We start from the raw sequence: 22,265 nt of genomic DNA, 5'->3' as shown, positions 1-22,265 counted from the left end.
TAGAGTGTAGGTCGATTACATAGAAAAATCAGAGCTGATTTCTGAGTTGCTTGCGGATGGATTTTCCAGCTTCTCCCTTTGATGAAACTGATGTATGTCAGGAGTTTAACTTTAACTGCTCCCAAGCTTCCTGCAGGTTTGTTTGTGCAGAGCAGTTTGGTTACAAAGGGTTTCCTGCTGTGATACCTGATACCAAAAGTACATAGAAAGCAAAAGAAGTCCACAAAACAGGTAATTAAATAGGCATTATCTGTGCTGTCACCACAATTAAAAGCAAGGTTTATTGAGTTATAGCAGAAGTGTGGACAATTAAGTTGACTGCGTAGTGCGGCAACATTTTTTGTGTAAATTTATTTTTTTTAAGTCACTCCATTACATATTTTGCAATTACATTTTGGTGTGTGTTTAATATTTTATTTTATTATTTTTAAAATTTTTAAACGTTTATTCAGTTTTGAGAGACAGAGAGCATGAGTGGGGAAGGAACAGAGAGACAGGGAGACAGAGGATATGAAGCAGGCTCCAGGCTCCAAGCCGTCAGCACAGAGTCCGATGCGGGGCTCGAACTTGTGAACCGAGAGATCATGACCTGAGCCGAAGACAGATGCTTAATCTATTGAGCCACCCAGTTGCCCCTTATATATTAAATCCTACATATTAACACCAAGTCTTTAAAGATTTAAAAATTCATTTGTAGTTCTAAACCTGGTTTTTTGTAAAGCCTCTGTGCCTGTTTTATTCACATTACAAACGTTTTTGTTTTCTTTTTTTGTTTGTTTTTTTGTTTTTGTTTTTTAGTAAGTTGAATGTTCAAAGAATTAGATGAGATGGTAAATAAAATATTACTAATACATGAATTTTGACATTATCTAAGCAAATATGCCATGCTCAATATATTCCTATCCAAAGATGATAGTATTTTGCCAACACACTTGACTGTGTTTCCCTCATCCTTGAGCTATTTTGGCTGCCCTCTAGGGAAATATACAGTAGCGAAACAGTATTTTCTGACACCCTTTTCTCAGCAGATGAAACCTTGTCTTCCTTATGTACCCTTACACCCCGTGATTGTCATTGTTCCTTTTATGTCCATTGCATTACACTTGGGCTTGCTGGCAATAAACAGGGAGATTTAAAGAAGCACAGAGATCAATTCAGAGAAAGTTTTAGCTTCAGTGAGCTGATTTTCTTTCACTAATGGCAGAAAATAGCATTTTAGAAGCCAACCAGGAGGGAATATTGTTATTTAGAAATTGAGATTTAAGACTTAGTATTCCGATGCTAAGGATGCTTGTGTTGTTCATCGTTAAATTTAATATATTTACAAATACATAGTATACTAGTCTGATATTATTAAATGAAAAGAGGACATTCGTTGCTCTAAAGGAAATTATACGAGCTTTCAAGTTAGATAGATCTAGATTCAAATTGTATTTTGCTACTCAGAAACTTTGAGAAATTGGCTTTTCTTCCTGAACCTCTGTTTCCTTACCTGTAGATTATAATAATATACATCTTGATAATTGAGAGTATTACATGAGATAGTATAGTTTTGTATGCTAAATTATTAATAAATGGACAGTGTTATCATTATTGTTGTTTATACCTTGTTTTACAAATACAGCTCTACAAAGATCAACCAGCATTTATTTTTGAATCCTATTCTTTACCTCATCAAGTTCAGTGCAAGCCTTTTTTAGTATTCATGAGAGCATGCATATATGTTTCATGTGCTGTATTCTCTCTGGGAAGAAAAAGGAGTGCTGGTAATCTTAGGTCCTCTTTTTCCTGTGTGCACGTACAAAGCTCATACGTTACTTAAAATGTTTCACTTGAAGTTTTGTGCGGGTAAGGATTAAAAACAACTTAAAGAACGATATTAGATTGTTTTCTATTGTCTTTGTATATAAGCGTATAATACTTTGTATACAGGTGTATGGAGACAGAGGTGGTGGGGAGACTATTTGGCGCCCCTCCTCCTTCTGAATTTTAGAAAACTATTATTGCTGCAATATTTATTTTAACTAGCCTGTTGAATAGGTGTTTTGTAGTTTGCTCTAAGAATGGAATCATATACCTTAGAACAATAATGCTTAAAGGACATTGGTGGCTGGAGAGAGGAATTTAGAAAAATCTCCATCAGAGCAATTCATATATAACTTTCTTGATATCCGTACACCCAATCCAGGTATGAGTCAATGACTAGTCAATTAAATATCAATAAGTGGTCATACAGACATCGATAAAACTGTTGTTACAATTTTTAAGGCATCCGAATTTGTGAAAGTGGTATTTTATCACAAATAAATTTGTATTATATATGTAGAGAGCTGATGGTCTATTATGTCCTTTTGCATAATTTGCCATTTTTAGATGCTACTATGGATCCAAGAGTCATTTAAATTAAGTTTGGAGAAAAATAGTGAAATGATCAAGCTTCAATTGTGTGATTGAGCTATTATTTTATACTTAGGAAAATTGGAGATTAAGTCTGCAATGACTAAACTAACTTTTAGGGAAATAAAATCTTGAAAATACGTATTTTTTAATTATATGTAATTTATCACTGATTTTTTCAGTCTACTTTGTTTTGTTTATACATGACCGGTTTGCCTTTAGTTTAGAAATTGTGTCTATAGTTTTTATTGCAGATAGTCTTGCGTCCTTTTCATGAGTTCCTGAGGAAGCTAGACTTTTGATCATCTCAACAAAACAACTGGTGGCAACAGGAACAACGTTACTTAAGTGTCACTTAAAATTCTTAATTTGTGGGTTTTAGCGAGGTGTCAGCATTTTGTGTGCCTTTGACATCAGGAATGACCTCTGTCTGGGAAGGTTGTACCTTTTAACCTAGTTGTGGAGTTAGAAGAATCACATCATGTAAGGTTTGAACTGAAGTGTGTAACTACCTGACTGTTCAGGTCATGGCTATCAACATAGGTGATCTGCCGGATGGTAGGTACGACAGCCAGTTTTCTCTTTTGTGACTTTCCTCAAACAATCGGTAAATAACACACTGCTAGATTATAGATGCAATCATTTTGATGATACCCTCGCATATTTCAAAATGATAATTAAATGAACAATGCAAGATAATTCTATATGCAAAATTAGAAATACCATTGAAGCATACAATGCATTTGACTAAAGATTTATTCCAACTTTGCAAAACAAATACTCCGTGGCCTTTCTAGGAGGCCTAAAGGCTAGAGCAGTTTGTAATTTTTATGTCAGTCCTTTGAGATCATTGTTTCAGATTAATTTCAAAGCTAGTGTTCAATGGTACAGTATCTTCCTCCCTTCCAAATTATACCTGCAACACTAGTGAATTTTAAAATTGTTGGAAATACAATAAAGTGGAAATAATATAAAATATATTTCATTGATATGATAGTATCTTACAAATTAGGGTTACTAGATTTAGGACATAATATACTCAATTACATTTGAGTTTCAGATAAACAACAAATATGTCTTTTGTATAAGTTGGAAACATACTTTTTACTGAGAAAAATTCACTATTCAAAATTCATATTTAATTTGGTGTCCTCTATTTTATCTTGTGGCGCTATAAATACTAACATTTTCTAAAGCTCATAATAAAAATCCTTAGCTCAAACTTTCCTCAACTTTCTATATTTATTAAGATATGATTTCTTTTTCTGAGCAATCTTAAGTGATTTGCAAACAATATTAGGTCAGTTGCATTATTGTGATTTTTGTATGACTTGCTGAATGGAAAGGACGTTATGTATATTACCATTTATTAGCTTTGATCATTTTTAGGTTTCTCATGTACTGTGTTGCATATAGTTTGAAAATTTTACCTTTAACATGTAAAATAAAAATGACAATTTCACTAGCTCTCCTTTTAATTTACTCATTTTTCTTGGGTGTGTCTAGAGCCGCTTAATTTTTACTCAACAAATAACCCATGTTAGTGGCCAAAGTATACCACAGATGGGAGGAAAAAACACAGCCTTCCAATTTTGTAGAGAGGAAATTGTGTCTGTGAAGGTTAATTGGCTGCTAATACCCTCTCTTCCCACTTCTCACCTGGATATTGACTTTGAAATTTCTTGATTCTTTAAATGTAGAATATTTTCATACTGATTTTCTTATGCACTAGGAAATAAGTCAACATGATCAAAAGAGGAGTATGTTGATGTGTTCCTTTGTTCAGTAACACATCTGGAAGCGTAGTTTAAAATATAGACAACTCTATAATTGGTTTGACTTCTCTGCAGGATTTTTGCTTTCCACTGAAGTGACACCAGCCTCTGGTGATTGAAATAACTTCATTTAGGCAAGTTCTTTAGCTGATCAATCTTCCTTTGTCCTCAATTTCCTGTTTAAAACTATGTGTATGTCATTACTTACACTTAGGCAAGGTAAATGGCTTTTATTTTAATTTTTGGAAAATTTCATTTGATATTTCAACTTTCTCTTATTCTGTTCTTTTTGTAAAATTGTATCACCGAAACAAATATTTTCTGGATACTTAAATCATGACCTTGGTTACAATTGTATAAAACCATCTAAATGTAATTTGAATACTAGAAAATAATATTAATTTTATATATCTGTATTCAAAATTTGCAAAATTCTTTCAGTTAAATTATAACATTAAGTTATCACTGCAACCGTTTGAAGTTTTTTGCCCAGTTGATAAATTAGAACACAAACAACTTTGGATAGATTAATTTGTTTGCCACAAGAAACTAATAATTGAACCAAGGAATAGAATTCAGATTTTTTAAAAATTGTCATTTGTATTACATCATGTTGCCGCTGCTTGGTACAACTCTGTCTATAATATTTTGAAAAAAATCTTTAATACTCTTAAGAACAAAGGTTATATTTTCTTTAAAACTTACACATTATAAAAATTAAAACGAATAATGTTTAAAAGTATGCCTTAGGACTAAAGCTTGGTCCACAGAATTTTCTTACTCTGTTTCTCTTTTTTAAAAATTCGGGACAGCAGATGAAATGCAGTATACAACGTTACAAGGAGTGTTTTGAGAGTCTTATGGATTCCTTGAGAATCTTTTGGATTCTGGCTTTCATACATTAACACTTAACAATTATGCATGTTTTAATTAGAGGCAAGTTATATCTGAGTGAACAGTTAGAATTTAAAAAAGCTCTTTGAAATACAACTTAATTAAATACAGTTACTAAAACTAGGCTAATGAAGTATAGGCTACTAGGAATTTGTTTCCAAAGCAATTATGTATTATTCAGATGGAATGGAGGGCTTCTAAAATGCCAGAAATTCTTCTATTTATGGCTTCTGCATCAGCCTTCTTTCCATTGTAGTGTTAGCAAAACTATTTTCACAGAGCGGTAGTACAGCATGAAATGGTAGTCTATCCCCTAGAAAAAACTGATTTCTCCTTTGGTTAAATACAAATGAATGGCATGTCGTTACATGAATGAAAGGTAGCAGCGGTTGATCTACCTGATTGTCCTACATGATTAGGACAGCTAATTCCTACAATAATGAAGAGATTGCCACATTGTTATCTGGTAGGATTAATGGGGTTGATTTTTTTCATATTACGTCTTAAAGGGGTTCATTTAAGCCATTTTGTGGATAGTTCCATTTCAACATGTCCATCCTCAGAAAAACAGTTTCTATTTTTCAGGGATAAATGAATGTACTTTGACCTGATCTTTTAAGATATAAAGAAAAATGATGATGTAGAACTTCTTACGCTTGTACATGTTTTTACAGAAATATGTCAGAGGAATGGCAAGTGAATAAAGAAGAATAAGTTTTGCCTTTGTTTTTCAGAATTGAAAGATATCTCTTTAGATCTGTTGAGTGTTCACATGAGAAGAGAAAGTAATCAAAGATTCTCCGAAAGAAATAGATGAACACGGCTACTGTGTCTTCTTGGGTGATCTAAAGCAAAACACTTAGAGGAAACATCAAAATATATAGGTAGAATGATTATAGAGACCATATTTATCAACTGACTCATCATTTTGTAGTTGAGGAACCAAAGCCCAAGAAGTCACACTGCTAACTAGTCAGTGCTTAAAGCCATGTTTTGATTTAGCCAAGGGCTCAGTAAATAATTCAACAATACTCTTCATGTGCCTATGATAGATGTTGATTCCCTGCCCACATCTCCTCAGCCCACATACACACTCCTATAGTTTTCTACTCAAGCATCTGCAAATCTTTGCTTGCTCCCCCCACCCCCTCAGTGGGAACAGAAATTCGCAGAAATGAAAGCCTTCAAGCAGTGACCATTGGTGTGGGTGAATACTACCCTTGAGAAACAGCAGTTCTGAGAAGAAGTGAGCCGCGCTTGCCTACCTGCTCTTTAACACACCTCCTATTGAATTCATTTGTTTCCATGTCTCCTTTCTCCACTCTCCCGTTAGTGTGTCCTGGGATCACCTCTCACATGGATGATCTGTGCTTAAATCTTAAGCAAGTGTCTGCTTCTGGGGAACCAAACTAAAGGTAGTGGTAGAAACTTGTTCTCAAAGACCTTGTCTGTAGAGGATAAAGACGATTAAACTGGTAACTCAACAGCTCTGTGAGGAAGGCAGGTTTGTTCAGTAGTCCCTGTAACGTAACTTTTGATGGACCTCCAACGAGACATTGAGGACAAAGATGATCAAGATACTGTCTCTCGCCGTACAGGGCTCAGACGAGTGAACACAATATAGTGTGTTAAGTACAAGGATTGAGGAAGGGGGTTTAGCTGATCTTTGCATCATTAATTCCACACAACAAACCAGTGAGGTACTTACCTAATGTTTTTCTCTGATATATAGAGGAGGAAAATATCAGGTCCTATGAGAGGTACCTAAACTTTGATTTGAAGTGGGAACGTTAGAAAAGTTTTCCACAACATAAAAAGGTTCATGAGCATCCACAAGGCATGAAAAGGCTTTATTCCAAAATCCTGAATAGGAAAGGTGGCATTTTCCCCTCTGCTCTAGAATTTCTCCCAAACACCTTTTCTTTCTCACTGTGTTTTCTACCTGTAAGAGGAGCCAGATCACACGTAGTTTTCTCTTAGCTCTCCCTTTGCTCTTCCACCCGCACTCAAGAAAATCTCAGCAACTATTTCCTCATGGGAAGGAACATCCCTTATTCCATATGCTAAGTTGTAACTCTAGCTTATTGTTTAGAATTTCTAGTTTTGTTGTTGTATATAGAGTTATCTGTTTTTTTAAAATGTAGAAATCTCCTCTCTGCTTTAATAAGGTGGGCTTTTAAGACTATTGCCAGATAGAACTTAAATCTAATAAAATATCCAGGCTGAACAATGATGTATTAGCCCAAATTGTCACCTTATGATGGAAACCAATTGTCTCAATAGTGGGGGTTGGGATGGAGAGGAGGAGGGGAAAGGAAACCAACAAGCAAACTACCATGATATAAGGTTGATTAAGTTTTTTATCAATTTATTATTTTCGAGACGATCATATCTATCATATATTCAGAGAATTTTCTAGCATTTAATGATGTAATACACGTAAATGCCATTCACATAATGGACACATATAAAAATCTCTTCTCCTCCTTCTTTCTGATACTATTATAGCCCCTTAAGTCCAATGAAAGATAAATTGATTTAATTTACCACCTTAATATTCTTTGAAGCTCTGATTTTTGCCAGATTATTTTATACTCCCTAATTCATTGGCCCTAGTGTGAGTCTTTATATTTTGTGTTAGTATGATAATTTTCTGAAGTTGATAATGATTTATTTGAAAAGGCTGTGCTAGTATTACAATTGGATAAAATTAACACGATTCTATTACTAGGACATCATATACTGTTATGATGAAGAACTGTTAACTTTGATCATGAGTCAAGAAAATCTGTGGGCTGTCAAAGTCAATAGGAAGAAACATAGAAAACAAAATATGTTAGTGGATTAAATTTTAATGTTTGAGATGATTATACCCAAAGCTACATTAGAGTTATAGATTAAAGGAGATTAAAACAAGTTCCTCAGCATCATGGATGTGTTTGTACAATTCTAGGCTGAATTTCCTGGGAGGTTTGGTAGCTGAAGAAAATAATATATTTATCTTCAGATATTCTACTTTGGCTTTTCTTCTACAGTTTAAATAATATATTTATCAATATCATTTGGAGCACTAAAAACACCTTACAGGCAGATTCTTAGTAAAGTTTATCAAATGAAGAAATAAACTGCTACAGCTCTTACTGTTTAATAGGAATTAATCTTTGAAGTTCAACAACCAAGAAACTCTAAAATCACAGTCCAATTGGAATTCCTCTTTGATTTCCTATAGAGTGAAAGTGGTCTCTAGTTTACTTCAAACTTTTTTAGAGCTATGTACTTTTTCTCTACCCTGATGCGATGTATGGGTGCACACGTGTATGTTTGTGTGTATTTTGCTGTTATTTTTAGTCTAGAATTTCTAGTAGTTCCTTCTAGGCTTATGTTACTCATTTATTCATTTATCTGCCCATTCAATAGTAGTTCATACAACATTGCAGTCCTTGTACAAGCACTGAGTAGGCACATCATAGAATGCTGTTTCTACTCAATCAAAACAATTTTATCCCTCCTTTTTTTCAACTTAGTTTTTGATTTCTTTTATGTAGAACTGGTGAACATTTCCTTTGGTGAATATTATATATATTTTTTTTCTCATGAAGGATGATATTTCCAGTTTTGTCACCAGCCTCATAGTGTGGCTTGGGGTTGGAGTATTTGAGCATCTTTGTAGTTAGGTAATTAAACATAGTGAGGACACCTGGATCTAGTATCTTTTGTTGTAAAGACTCTTCTTAGATGACTTTGACTCATTGATTGGTTAATGTGCTGGGGCAGTTATTAAGGAATACTCCAGTTTGCTAGCAACATAATGGCAACTTAAAAAAAAACCACAACTATAATATTACAAATATATAATAGCAATTGCCCAATGAATGTATGTAAAATGTGTTTGTGAAAAGTAGCAGAGGTAAGTTTTAAAAGGCCAAAGTTATTCTCCAGGTCTTTCTTCTTCCATTAGGTTAAAGAAATTAGTATTAAATTAAGTTCACATTTTAGGGGCACCTGTGTGGCTCGGTTGGTTAAATGTCTGACTCTTGCCTTGGGCTCAGGTCATCATCTCACAGTTCGTGGGTTCGAGCATTGGGCTCTGTGCTGACAGTATGAAGCCTGCTTGAGATTCTCTCTCTCCCTCTTTCTCTGCTCCTGCCCCACTCGTGCCCCCCCCAAATAAATAAACTTAAAAAAAATTAAATTCATATTTTAAAACAGATTGTAAGGCAACATTGAAAGAAGAGACAAGATGAATGTGTCTCAAGGATTATTAGATACTCTTTTTATTATTAGATGAACTTCATAGGGTATCTATGGAATTCGATGTCTCTAAAAAGTTGATTATTATATATTCATGATAACAGTACATGAGAGGGGTTAATACTTGACTGGGCATTAAGAACATCTGTTTTAGATTCAATTCAACTGCTGTTCCTCTTAGCTTTCAAATACGCAAATTAAGATAGACAATACCTTACTACTTTATTTTTTTTAAGTTTATTTATTTATTTTGAGATAGAAAATGTGAGCTGGGGAGAGGCAAAAAGAGAAGAAGAGAGAGAATCCCAAGGTTGATGGCACAGAGCCTGATGCGGGTTTCCAACCCCCGAACCATGAAATCATAACCTGAATTGAAACCAAGAGTCAGCATTTAACCAACTGGGCCAACCAGGTGTCCCTTTACTAGTTTATTTTTCACAACCAGTCTCAAAAAAGCACATGTATTTAGATTTCTAGCCTGAGGCTAGGCATGCATATAAATCTCAGTATGTATTTCTTCCTATGAATGAATGCTGAGAGCAAGAGAAAGAATAGATGATTGGTAGTTTTCTATGATAATCTTTGAAACCATCTTAGCAATATCAATCTTCTTTAATAGAAGGTGTTATATTCAAACATATAATAAATATCTGTATAGTTATTTCATTTTTTATTATGCCACTAATTTTTTAAAGTTTCTCTGTTTTGAGAGAGCGAGAGAGCGCACTCGTGAGCAGGGTGGGGGCAAAGAGAGACTAAGAGAGAGAATCCAGCTATCAGCGTGGAGCCTGATGTGGGGCTGACGTCATGGAGCCTGGCACAGGCTCATGAAACGTGAGATACATCCGACATCAGGAGTCAGACACTTAACCGACTGAGCCACTAATGCAACTAATTTCTAAAGGCTGATGAGAAGCTGATGTAAAGAAATTGATAGAAATCATCTTAAAAAGTTTAGCTACTTGCTGAATATACTAATAAAATATTAAGTTGGCAATAACAGATTTTTTTTTTTACCTTTAGTGTATCAGAACTATTAGAAAAATACAAATTTTTTTTTATATGTGAGCTAAGAAAATTGTGATTTTTTTTGGCCTCTTTGATTTTTTTCTTCTGCTAGAATTTTAAATTTTAGAAAAGAGAAGAAGCTTTATGCCAGAATACATCTGAGTTTTTATACCACACATCTTTTTTGCAAACCACCTGAATGTGAATAAAGAGAAAATGGACACACAGAAAGGGAAAGGGATGAGGAAGGAATGGGTCTTCACGGATGCAGGAGGAGTTGGCATCTGGGACACAGAGAGTGGAATTAGGCCTAGAACAGTTATGTTCCCATAATGCCACCAAAAGAAATTGACGTTCTGGCAAATAGTATTGACTGTTAGTGACAGGAAATTAGGATGAAAAAAGGAAAAAAAAACACTGTAGGGAGTGTGATGTTTGTATCAGTACTATCAGTTGTAAGATTTAGAAACACATTCTAACTAGCATAAGAAAAAAAATAATAAATTCTGTAATTGAGAGCTAGTAGAAGTAGCCTCTGTCACACCACGATTCATTAAACCTTTCAGTTTTTGCAACCATAGCTACTCCTGAAATCTTCCTAAGAAGGGAGTAGGGAAATGAGATAATATCATTGGATAGATTTAGGCACCTGTTAGTTTCTGTGGTCAGAGAAGTAGTGTAGTGTAATTTGCTAGCCAACTGAATCACGTGGTTGGAAGAAACAGTTTTCCGAAGAAAGTAGGGTTTCTGAGTTGGAAACAAAGAAACAAAGCAGATCCGCATGTTTACTAGTTGTTAAAGCATGAGAACCACTGACTTACTCTATGTGAGGGCTGTTCATGTAATTTTCTCCAGCAAGATGCCACAGTGTGGCTGTTAGGATAGATGCATAAACTTTTGGTTTAATTCAAAGTTGACGTTTCTCCAGTCAGGAGTGTGTGAGGACAAAGGCGTAAGGTCCTTTTTATTATGTCTTGTCATATGATGTGAATGTGGGTTTATCACATGTCTTGAGTCCAGTAAGCTGGTACCACCAATCTCCTGATGCAACTCTGATCTCCGTCTTTATTTTTCCTTTTTATTTTCATCAACAACATGCTTATGTGTTCAAACCTCAAACGAATATAATGACACACAAATACTTTTTTTTTTTTTTTTCCCCACAAAAACCACTGTCTTTAATATACGGCTTTAACCACTTTCAACTCTTGTTGGAGATATTTGCTCACATTAACCCCCAACACACGCACACATGCATGCACACGCCATCACACATACACACATAGGTTCCTAAGTTCTTTTATTCACACAGTGCCACAGTGCGGATTATCACATCCCACGTACCATGGTTGACTTGAGCACAGTCAACGGCAGTGGCATGTGTGTTTACCAGGTCAGATTGTGATAAAGATACGTTGATCAGAAACATAAATTATAACTGATTTGGGCTAAACAGTATGGATCTTGGTGGGCAGGAACCATTAACACAATTCATTTATAACAAGAGTATCCTTAATAGTCATCTGATTGACTTCAGTTTTGGAACTGAAGAGTGATAAATACTAAGACTGCGATTTTCTTGAGAAGCAACTTTAGCAGACAGTATGGTTGCTCAGAATATGTCAGGCTGTGGATCAAGTGCAGAGTCAAGTGTACAGCCAAGAAAAGAGAATTGGTAAATAGGACAGGAAGTTAATCTCTATTTGAATTTTCAATGTGTCATATATTTCAGATGTTGGTTATAAAATCTCAATTTTCAGTTCCAATATTTAAATCTTTTCACTGGCACCATCTTCCATGTGGAAGCCTTGTATTTATGCTTCCGATTTTTAACATAAATTCATTCTATTCATCAGAGGCCAACTTTTATAGGAAAGTGGCATGCAAGGGACTGTCACTTGCAATATACACGTTGAAGATGGAATGGTCTATTTTGTCCAGATTTAATTTTGACTCCCAGTAGACAAAGGGATACTGAAGTAATTTATCTCTCACCTTGCTAGGGGATGTTTTCAATTTCAGTAAGCAGCAGCAGTATATTAGCATGGAACATTTGGGTAAATTTGTTTCAAGGAGATAATAAATAACTAAACTACTTGGTTAAAAATCAGAAACAAAACAATTTGTTCTTGTCATCTGGTGGTGCTTAAATGATGGAAAATAGCTCTCTAAAGGTTTAGCTAATCTGTGAATCTAGTTTGAGGCTGTTGCTGGCTTTATCTTATCACACTGCATGTAATACCCTAAAATCCACTAAGAATCTTTGTATTTTAATACAAATACCTTCCAAGATGATGTTAATAGTCTGCATGAAAACATCTAGCCAGAAAGATAATGGAGAAACCAGATGACCCAATTTTGCATTCTGTGCCTGTGATAATTAGCTGGTATGCCATACTTTTACAATATTAAAAGATACTGGTACAACTATATATTTTTTGGAGGAGGGACCGAGGGAATTTTGAGTGACAGGATAGGTAAATGAGTCAGAAACACACCCACACACCCACACATACATGCTTGAATCGATTGTAAACAGAGGAGGAATGTTTTAACTATCTGAAGTTCTTAACTCTCCTATTTTGAAACCTGCGAACGTTTTGGTTTGGATGCTCATGGCATTCAATGATAGTAAGAGATATTCCTCATTTATAGCAGATGAGAGGAAGTGTCTCAGCACCTCAGTCTCTTGCCACATAGGAGTCAGGAGGGCCAGAATTTGCTTCCTACGGCCACGATATGGAGAGTCTTCACTTTCATTTCTCCAACACGGTACAGAGTTAAGGTTGCCAAAGTACTGTTGAACGAGTGAGGTGTGGCTCCCTCTGTTGGTTGGGAGACCCCAAAAATCTGCTGTACAAAGTCGAAGTAGGATTGAGGCAGGGGACAGCTGATTGATCAGCTAAAGGAAGAAGGAATCCAGCTGATACTTCCTTTTTATTAATTCTGACCCCCTCATTATAAAAACATTTAACTATTTTTATACAATTACGCCTCCTAATTTTCTTTTAGTACCGAGTTAACCTTAACCAAAATTTATTCCTATTGAAGAACAGCGGAACACAAAATTTGGGCTGGTTTAGCGTGACTTGTCCTTTATTCCTAAGAATTGTCTTTTATCCCAATCCCTTTAAGATTGATCTGATTTCAGCCTGATTTAGTGTAACATAGCTACACACATCTTATATATTTTCACGTAGCAGAAGAGATAGCTATAAATGAATCTGATAGGAAAAAGAATTATGACTCCACCAGATTAGGATTTGCCTCTAGCTTATATTTAAAATGATTCCTGAGCCATTCTGAAACTCTAAACAAAAGCCACGGTAAAGCAGATCACTGTAATTTTCTCTAAGAAGGCATGAAGAACTGAGAGTGGAAAAAAATGTTTATGTATGGTTGTACAAATTAAATGTTCTGTGAATGTTTGCTGCTTATTTTAGTATCATAGTGCCACATAAGTTGTGCTGGTTGAAAAATTTAATGCAGTTACAGTTTCCCCAAATCCTGATACCCTACACAGATTTATGCTTACTAAAGTGGATCAGTTGAGCTTTTCTGTTAGGTAAAATAAGGGAATAATGGAATATGCTTGCTATCAATTCAAAGCTTAGGATTTGGGTAAGTGTATTTATAAAAAGAAATGCATCTAAGCCAAAAGCTGTATCACATATGTTAGTGAAGAAGAAATTTTGTTGTAAGGCAGGGGGTGTAATCAGGTGCACATTCCATTAAAGTCTTGTTCTCTTACTAAATCACGACAAATGTCTAAGAACACATTTGATTAAGTACTTAAAGTTTTGTTGTTTTTCTATTAAAAAGTCACACTTTGGTTTCCTTTTCATGTATTTATTTTTTTAAGTTTATTTATTTATTTGGAAAGAGAGAGAGAGAGGTTGGGAGGGGCAGAAAGAGAGGGAGAGAGAGAGACAATCCCAAGCAGGCTCTGCACTGTCAGCCCAGAGCTCAACCCAGAGCTGGAACCCAAGAATGGTGAGTTCATGACCTCAGCTGAAACCAAGAGTCAGATGCTTAACCAACTGAGCCACCCAGGTGCTCCTCCTTTGCATTTATATTTTGACCCTGTAAGAAATGAACATTGTATAAAAGACCATTTTAAAAGTAGGGTCAGAAAATACCCAGTTACAATGAGAATGGTTGTTGTATGTGCAGTATTATTTTATGACTAAGGTTTTTCTTTTCAGTTTACTGAATACAAGAAATCATTTTTGGGGATCTCATATCTTCTGAGTCTAGAAAGCCTTGTGCAGATACATAAAATTTTAAAAAAAGCTTTGCAATACACATTTTCAATAAGTTTTAGAAGCAAAATAGAGTTTCTAAACGAAAAGTAATAGGATTTTATATAAGATACAGTATCATAACAAAAGGAAAAACATTTGGAAATTCTCAAATAAACTTAGATTTTCTTCACTTGAAATTTGATGTAATTTCACCTTGTTTTCTACATTTCAATTTTGTAAATATAAGTAAGGAGTTGGCAGAAATAAAGTCTAAAATGAAGATAAACTTACTCAATATTTTATCTTTGGATGGAATCCACATTTCAGGTTGAAAATTGTCTCTGAAGTATAAATTATAGAGTTTGCAAGAAGGATCAATAAACTCATAATTAGATCTGGGACTTGGGTGGATTCAAAAGATTCTCTTATGTTGTGTATGTGATGAATTCTGATTTTGTATTTTAACTTTGTTACAGAATTTATGCTGTAAGGAATGCTTCAGAAATTAGAACTTTTATGCATGTTAAGATTCTTTAGCTACTTAAATCTTTCTAGAAGAATTAAAGGGTAATTTTTAAAGTTCTGTTAATTGTAAATGAAATAAATTCAAACTCATGGCTTCATTCACTATTATAAATTATATGTTCTATCATTTATTAATATAGTCTTTGGTTTGTTTCATCTTCAGAGAGATCTTATTTTTTTTTTTTTTAACTGTATTCAATCTTTTTTTGGGGTAAGAGAGGTGGAGAGAGACAGAATCTCAAAAAGGCTCTGCACTGCCAGCGCGGAGCCCAACACAGGGCTCAGACTCATGAACCTTGAAATCATGACCTGAGCTGAAACCAAGGATCAGGTGCTTAACTGACTGAGCCACCCAGGTGTCCCAGAGAGATGTCTTTTATAGAACTAAGGCGCTCTTGATATATTTCTCAAACCAAAAAAAGGAGGCAGATTTTGCTCTAAATAAATTTGAGAAACAAAACAAGATGTGTTTTACTCTTGGAGATTTAGAACGTGCATTCATATACAGAGACTCTGAAGTCAAAAAGAGATGACTTTAATTAACTTTATTATTGATTCTAACGTCATAGGACCATAGAACATCTTGGAGATGGGGTGGGGTGAAGGGGTATATATTTTAAGAAGCACTAATTTATTGAATTTTTGACTAACTTCCTTTGTTTTTAAATGTGCATCGTTTTTCTTTCTTTTTTTTTTTTTCCTAAAGTTTATTTATTTTGAGGGCGACAGAGACACTGTGAGTAGGGGAGGGACAGAGAGAGAGAGGGAGACAGAGAATCCGAAGCAGGCTCTTTGCTGTCAGCCCAATGTGGGGCTTGAACTCACAAAACCATGAGATCATGACCTGAGCTGAAATCAAGAGTGGGATGTTTGACTGAGCCACCCAAGCACCCCTTATTGTGTTTTCTTGTAATACAATTTTAGATTATCCATGTTTTAAATGTTAAAGAGACACAGAAAAATGTGTTTTTACATAGTGCTCAGGTTACTACTGAAGACATATGGAAGATGGATTTTTATCTTCAATCAGTTCAGGAGAAGAAAGGAAAAGGAAATCAGTATAAATGGATTATTCTGACATTGTATAGAACTAGTCTTGAAGCCTCAAGGAATGAAACTTTTAAATTCCTTGACAATCATTTTGTTCATTTTTTTTTCCTTCCCATTTTCACTCTGTGATTCAATTTATGTCCATAATTTATAGTTATGGCATATTTCAGCATTATTGACGGCTGGCAGAAATGGGTGTATACATTTATTCTTCAAGAGTCAGTGCTGACCCACCACTTTGGTACAATAGCAAAGTGTTAGTTTGTTAGATAATCTCATTGCTTTGCCTAAGTATTTTTTTTAAATTATTTATTTTTGAGAGAGAGAGAGAGTGAGAGAGAGGGAGGGAGGGAGGGAAGGAGGAGGGGCAGAAAGAGAAGGAGACACAGAATTGGAAGCAGGCTCCAGGCTCTGAGCTGTCAAGCCCAAAGCCTGATGTGGGGCTCAAACTTGCAAACCACGAGATCATGACCTGAGCCAAAGCTCCACGCTTAACTGACTGAGCTACCCAGGCGCCCCTGCTTTTGCTATCTGAATTCAATTATTCTTGATCCCTTTTCTGAACCTCATGAAGAAATTTCTGCCAATATTGAGTAGATGTGCTTTTCTTCGATCATTTCAACATGTGATATATGTATTTTTTAAAAGTCATGGTGTCAGCAAAGTATTAAGCCATATTCTTACATTTTTTTCTTGAATTATTCTCTACATTTCATGATTTATGGGTGTGTGTGGGTGTATATATAACTTTTTTGCTTTATGAATTCTTCATTTTTTCTTGACAAATGGTTCTGACACCTCTACTGAGATACTTCATCCTCAATGCAAGATGTACTATTAAATATCACTGATATAGTATTTTAATATGTTTTTCAAAATATTGGCTAATCTTTATGCATCTTTGTGGAGTGTATTGTGAAAAGAATTCCATGAGGGGTTTATTATTTAAAATATGCACAAAATGTATTCAGAACTTGACCCAGTATATTTTTACATTTTTACTGAAATCAGTAAAGCACTCTTCTTTTCTTTTTTTTTTATAGAGCAATGAAGTTGTCTACTACAATGCAAAGGATGATCTTGATGTGAGTATTGGAAGTTTTACATTATATTCCAAGGTAAACTGAATTATGCTTGGATGACTGGCTTTACAGTACAAGCTGACCTAGCACGTTGAGTTTTTCAGAAAACGATCTATAGCATAAACGGAACTACTGGTGTGACCCAATGAGGTAATGATGAGTTGTAGTGCTTACGTCATCTCTAACAAATTATCGTTGGCATCTTCCTAGGTAGAAAAGCTATGTGTTTCTCTGGATCTGAGCTCTCACTGCACCCTGTCCAGACCTCAGCCCACAGCACTGACTGTGATACTCTACATCCCGTAGCGGTATGGAAGACAGAGGTTGGATCCCATCCATCTCTGTAAGCCTGGCGCTTATTACCAGGGTTACTAGGCAGGTCTCCTCTGACCTGAACTGCCCTTACCAGGGGGGCCACTTATTTCACATACAATGTGAATGACCTCCTGGAAGCTGTACAACAACTGGCCTTACCTGGCCAATCTTTTAAGCATAGTAGGTGTTCAGGAAGCCTTTTTAAATAAATGACTGTAATGTACATAGTCCAATGATTTTCAAACATGGATTATTTTAGCACAAATAAGTTACTTCTAACTTATGATTATGGTGGAAGCATTTGCAAAATAGCCAACAATTCGATCCTTAAACTCATTTAAATTCTCATATATTTGAGAAATATCTCTATACTCTTAACATATTTATCCAACAATGTGCATTGAGGGCTTCTTATATTTTCAGTATTCTTCTGAGAGGTTAGGATATGTATCCGTGAACAAGTCAAACAAATGTCAAATAACTGTTATTTGTTCTTCACACTCTTTTTATCTGACTCAAAAAATGCATTTCTATGCTTTTATTTAGAATTGTCTTCCAGAAAATAATTTAAAAACAAACACACACATAATAGATATGGTTTGTCTGAGATGCCACACACCTTTTCAGGTTGTAGGACCAACTGAACTGCTCAACACCATGGTTTATCGAACACTCTGAACAAAGTGGACTGTTTTCTCCATTTAATAAATGAAGAACTTGGAGTGTTTTAAAAAGTGTTTTCTTTTTACTAGACATAGGTGCTTTGCCAGTGCTAAATATCCTCTTACGGTAAATATATATAATTATGATTTCACATGTGTATATATATATATATACATGAAATATATATATTTATATATGTGTATGATGTCATTTTAGTTAGGTAGGAGGTATATTAAGGACAAACCGATGGCTCATACAAAAAATTTTAATAGTTAATTGTTTGGTATCCAAGTGAGCATTATTTTTGTACATTTTATCTCACTGTTGGGATTAGTATTTGATATTTAAAAATTATGCAGTCATTAAAATATATATGCAAAATCCTTATCTTTCCTGGTAGGAAGTAAGAGCTACTACAGCACTAGTTACAGTTTTTGAAAACATTTAGTTTGTAAAAGTATAACAAAGATTTCATAAAAAGTAAAGCCAATGGATTAATATGCTGGATCCAACCTGCCGGTCAACAAAGATGATACTGTTACTGATGAGCATAAGCTGAATGTTACCTAAAGATGATACTGATACTGCAAATATGTTTTTCTTTCCTCTAAACCGATTAAATAAGTCATATTTTTGATGTCAGGTAAAATAGTTTTATTTAAGTAGGGTTTTCTTATTATTTAGAAAGTTATATTTTTTTTATTTAAAGTTTTTTTTTTCTAACGTTTATTTATTTTTGAGACAGAGAGAGACACAGCATGAGCAGGGGAGGGGCAGAGAGAGAGGGAGACACAGAATCGGAAGCAGGCTCTAGGCTCTGAGCCATTGGCCCAGAGCCCGACGCGGGGCTCGAACTCACGGACCGCAAGATCGTGACCTGAGCTGAAGTCGGACGCTTAACTGACTGAGCCACCCAGGCGCCCCGAAAGTTATATTTTTATTTTGTATAGTAAAAGCGAGTTTTCTTTGTTCAAGATTTTAACAATCATGTGCACAAATGTAGATACAACTGGGGCTCCTGGGTGGCTCAGTCAGTTAAGCATCTGACTTTGGCGCAGGTCATGATCTTGCAGTTCATGAGTTTGTGCCTTGCGTTGGGCTCTGTGCTGACAGCTTGGAGCCTGGAGCCTGCTTCGGATTCTGTGTCTCCCTCTCTCTCTCTGTTCCTCCCCCTCTTGCACTCTGTCTCTCTCAAAAATAAATAAAAAGGATTTTAGAAAATAAAAAAAAATGTAGATACAACTTTTTAGTAAGTACCATCCCAGTTAATATTAAGTTGCCCCACTGAATAGTACAATAGTATAATTCATAGTCTGCTTTCACTATGCTGCTAAGTTAGCAATGTGTCCATGATAAGTGGAACAGAGTACATGGGTTGTGTACTTGTAATACTTGAGCTGTGCTCTGTGCTTAGGTTTACATAATTTGCCTGCATAGATGTTTATTCATATATTAAAATAAAACTCCATGTAAGAGAGACAAGGATTAATACAAGTGAACCTATTGAACTTGTCATGTTTTTTGCCTTCTCCCATCCCAAAGAGTCTATACTGTTACCATAGGTTATAAATGTATCTATAAAAAAGATGCATTCTCTTTCTTGAACCAAGAGACGAGCTTTAGCAAGTTAAATCAAGACTCTCTAAACAGCAAAATATCAACTTGCAAATTTAAAACTTAAAAAAAAATGATGCTCAGAAAAATATTAAAATGATGCTCAGAATTTCAAGAAACTATTTTCACTTCTTTATATATAAATAATGACAGTGCCAGAATAATTTGCAAAGAAAATTGTATAGGTGAAAGAGGGCTGAAACAGGAATCAGAGGGTTTGATTCACACTCCATTCCACCCCTAAAATTGTACTCACCCATACAGCTTTAAAATATATTAAAACTTCAACTATTTGCCTCTTGGGTAAGACATGCTACAGGTGATTAGGTGGTCCACAAATTTCATTACGGTTCAGAGTATTCCTGGAATACTGGCCACAGGGTCAAGTTTGCTAGAATTGTACTATTTCATGTAAATTTTTTGAAAATTTATTAAGAACTGTAGAATAATTTCATTTTATACTTCACTAAAACTTTTTATTGGGGAATTTCAAAGTGCTTTAGATATGAGAATATTATTACTCTTGTAAACCCTTAGACACTGAATAAAATGAACCACATTTAATGATTAGTGTATTGGTTTGGCTGTTCTAGAGAGACCTAAAGTAAAAGTGGCTACAGGAAGACAAAAGTTCATTCTTCTCTCATGTGAACATCTGGAGGTAAGGCCTAATGTGTCAGGTCTCAGTCTTCCAGGCCCCCAGGTCCTTTTCTCAAGTTTTCTTCTCTCTTCAGTTCAGTGTAGCTTTTCCATGTTGTGATCCAAGGCTGCTGCTTCAATATATATACAGTGATTTTCGCCTTCTAGATAACAGAAAGGAGGCAAGTGTCAATAGAGGACATGCCCTTTGCCTTTAAGGGTATGTTTGGAAATTGTACACATCGCTTTTATTTGTATCTGATGTCCACAGCTTAGGGACTAGCCTGGCCGAGTTGAATCAGGATGTAGAATAGAATCCTCCCCCAACATAGGCACGCACCCAAACAAAATAAGGGGTTCTATTACTAACGAGAGAGTAGAGAGAACACTAATTGGGAAATAATTAGCAGCTTATGAACATACCTTCAGTTTGCTCATCTTGACGAATTGAAGTTAATTCCAAAATTCCACTCACTTATCTGAGTGACTTCTATCACTTAAAGATAGTCAAAGTCTCCAACTTGGAACTGAGGAGAAAATTCTTTTTACAGTTAAAATGAATATAAAGTGATATGCTGTACTATTTTTTAGTCCTCCCGCATGCATGCGTTTTGATCACCACAATCAAATTGTTTTCTGTAAGGGAAATACTTATTATCTTACAGTGAAAGAAGTTAAGAAATGTAAGCAAATGTTGCACTTTGATATTCCACTTCTGCTTTTTAGTAGTTACACATTTTTTTTGAAGATTTTTGCTGATCTGTTGAAATTGGATGGTGTAATTTACAAACCTTACCAAAAGTTTTGCAATGTAGGTGGATTTAATTGACTCTGATACTCACAACTTTATACAAACAGTGCTTGATATTTTATATATCAAATGTTCACAAATCATAATGCCATCTCATTGTTTTGGTTCAAATTGGCTCACCATCCCTGTTCTTTGTCCTGTTTTTTTTTATGTACTGATTTAATTGTGTGTAGTATTTTTATTGCTCAAACTCAGAAAGCCACATTCATTATTAAAATCTGGTGATTGGAAATTGTAGAATGTGAGTTTTATCATCACACACATCAGCTAATATCTAATGAACAAAGGAACTAATTAGAATAGTAAATATTGAGACGTTATCCATTAAATAAATTTGTCCTCATTTATTTGAATGGTAACACAAATGTTTGAAAGCTAAATAGAGTTTCTCTTTTAAATGTTCTGCCTCCTGAAGGAGACTAAAGGATTCTAAATTCTGAGCCTGTGGTTATTATTTTTAACTTTTCCTCCGGTTCTGCGTTAGTGGGAGAGGATTTATTTTTCTGTCACCGTGCCTAGTGGGATGGTGGTCATTTTCTCCATTTTATACCGCTCACATCCATCATTTCGTTTCCATGCCCATGACAATGATATGATTTTAGACATTTTTCTCAAACATTTAAGAGCTGTTAAAATGGTTTTACATTTTATATTATGCTTCTAAATTATCCATATCCCTTTAATAATATTACACATTATTAATATATAAATATTTCTAAAATATTGCATCCCTAATTCTCTGCTCATTGTCGAGATATTCACATCAGTTATTATTGCCTTTGGTATTTAAGACACTCATGAAACTTTAAGTTTTTTTTTTTTTTAATGTTTATTTATTTTGAGAGAGAGCATGTGTGGGGGAGAGGCCAGAAAGAGGGAGAGAGAATCCTTAGCAGACTCTGCATTGTCAGCACTGAACCCAAAGCAGGGCTCAGTCCCACAAACCATGAGATTATGATCTGAGCTAACATCAAGAGTCTGACACTTAACCAACCGA

At 35.0% G+C, this 22,265-nt stretch overlaps 1 protein-coding gene across 7 annotated transcripts in view; it reads left to right on the top strand.

Moving 5' to 3' along the window:
* Window positions 1–22,265, top strand: part of CACNA2D1 (calcium voltage-gated channel auxiliary subunit alpha2delta 1) — a 498,274-nt gene that overhangs the window by 282,662 nt on the left and 193,347 nt on the right. For all 7 annotated transcript variants that reach the window (XM_053897405.1, XM_053897403.1, XM_053897402.1 and 4 more), the window contains exon 5: window positions 17,188–17,229. In XM_053897405.1, the coding sequence (XP_053753380.1) occupies window positions 17,188–17,229 (42 nt within the window). The remainder of the gene's footprint in view (window positions 1–17,187; window positions 17,230–22,265) is intronic.

Source organism: Panthera pardus, unplaced genomic scaffold (genome assembly GCF_024362965.1).
Source record: "Panthera pardus isolate Hobbes unplaced genomic scaffold, ASM2436296v1 HiC_scaffold_8, whole genome shotgun sequence".
In the NCBI taxonomy this organism is placed as follows: domain Eukaryota; kingdom Metazoa; phylum Chordata; class Mammalia; order Carnivora; family Felidae; genus Panthera; species Panthera pardus.
The sequence above is the reverse complement of the archived record's forward strand: the minus strand, read 5'-3'. Positions and strand labels throughout refer to the sequence as shown.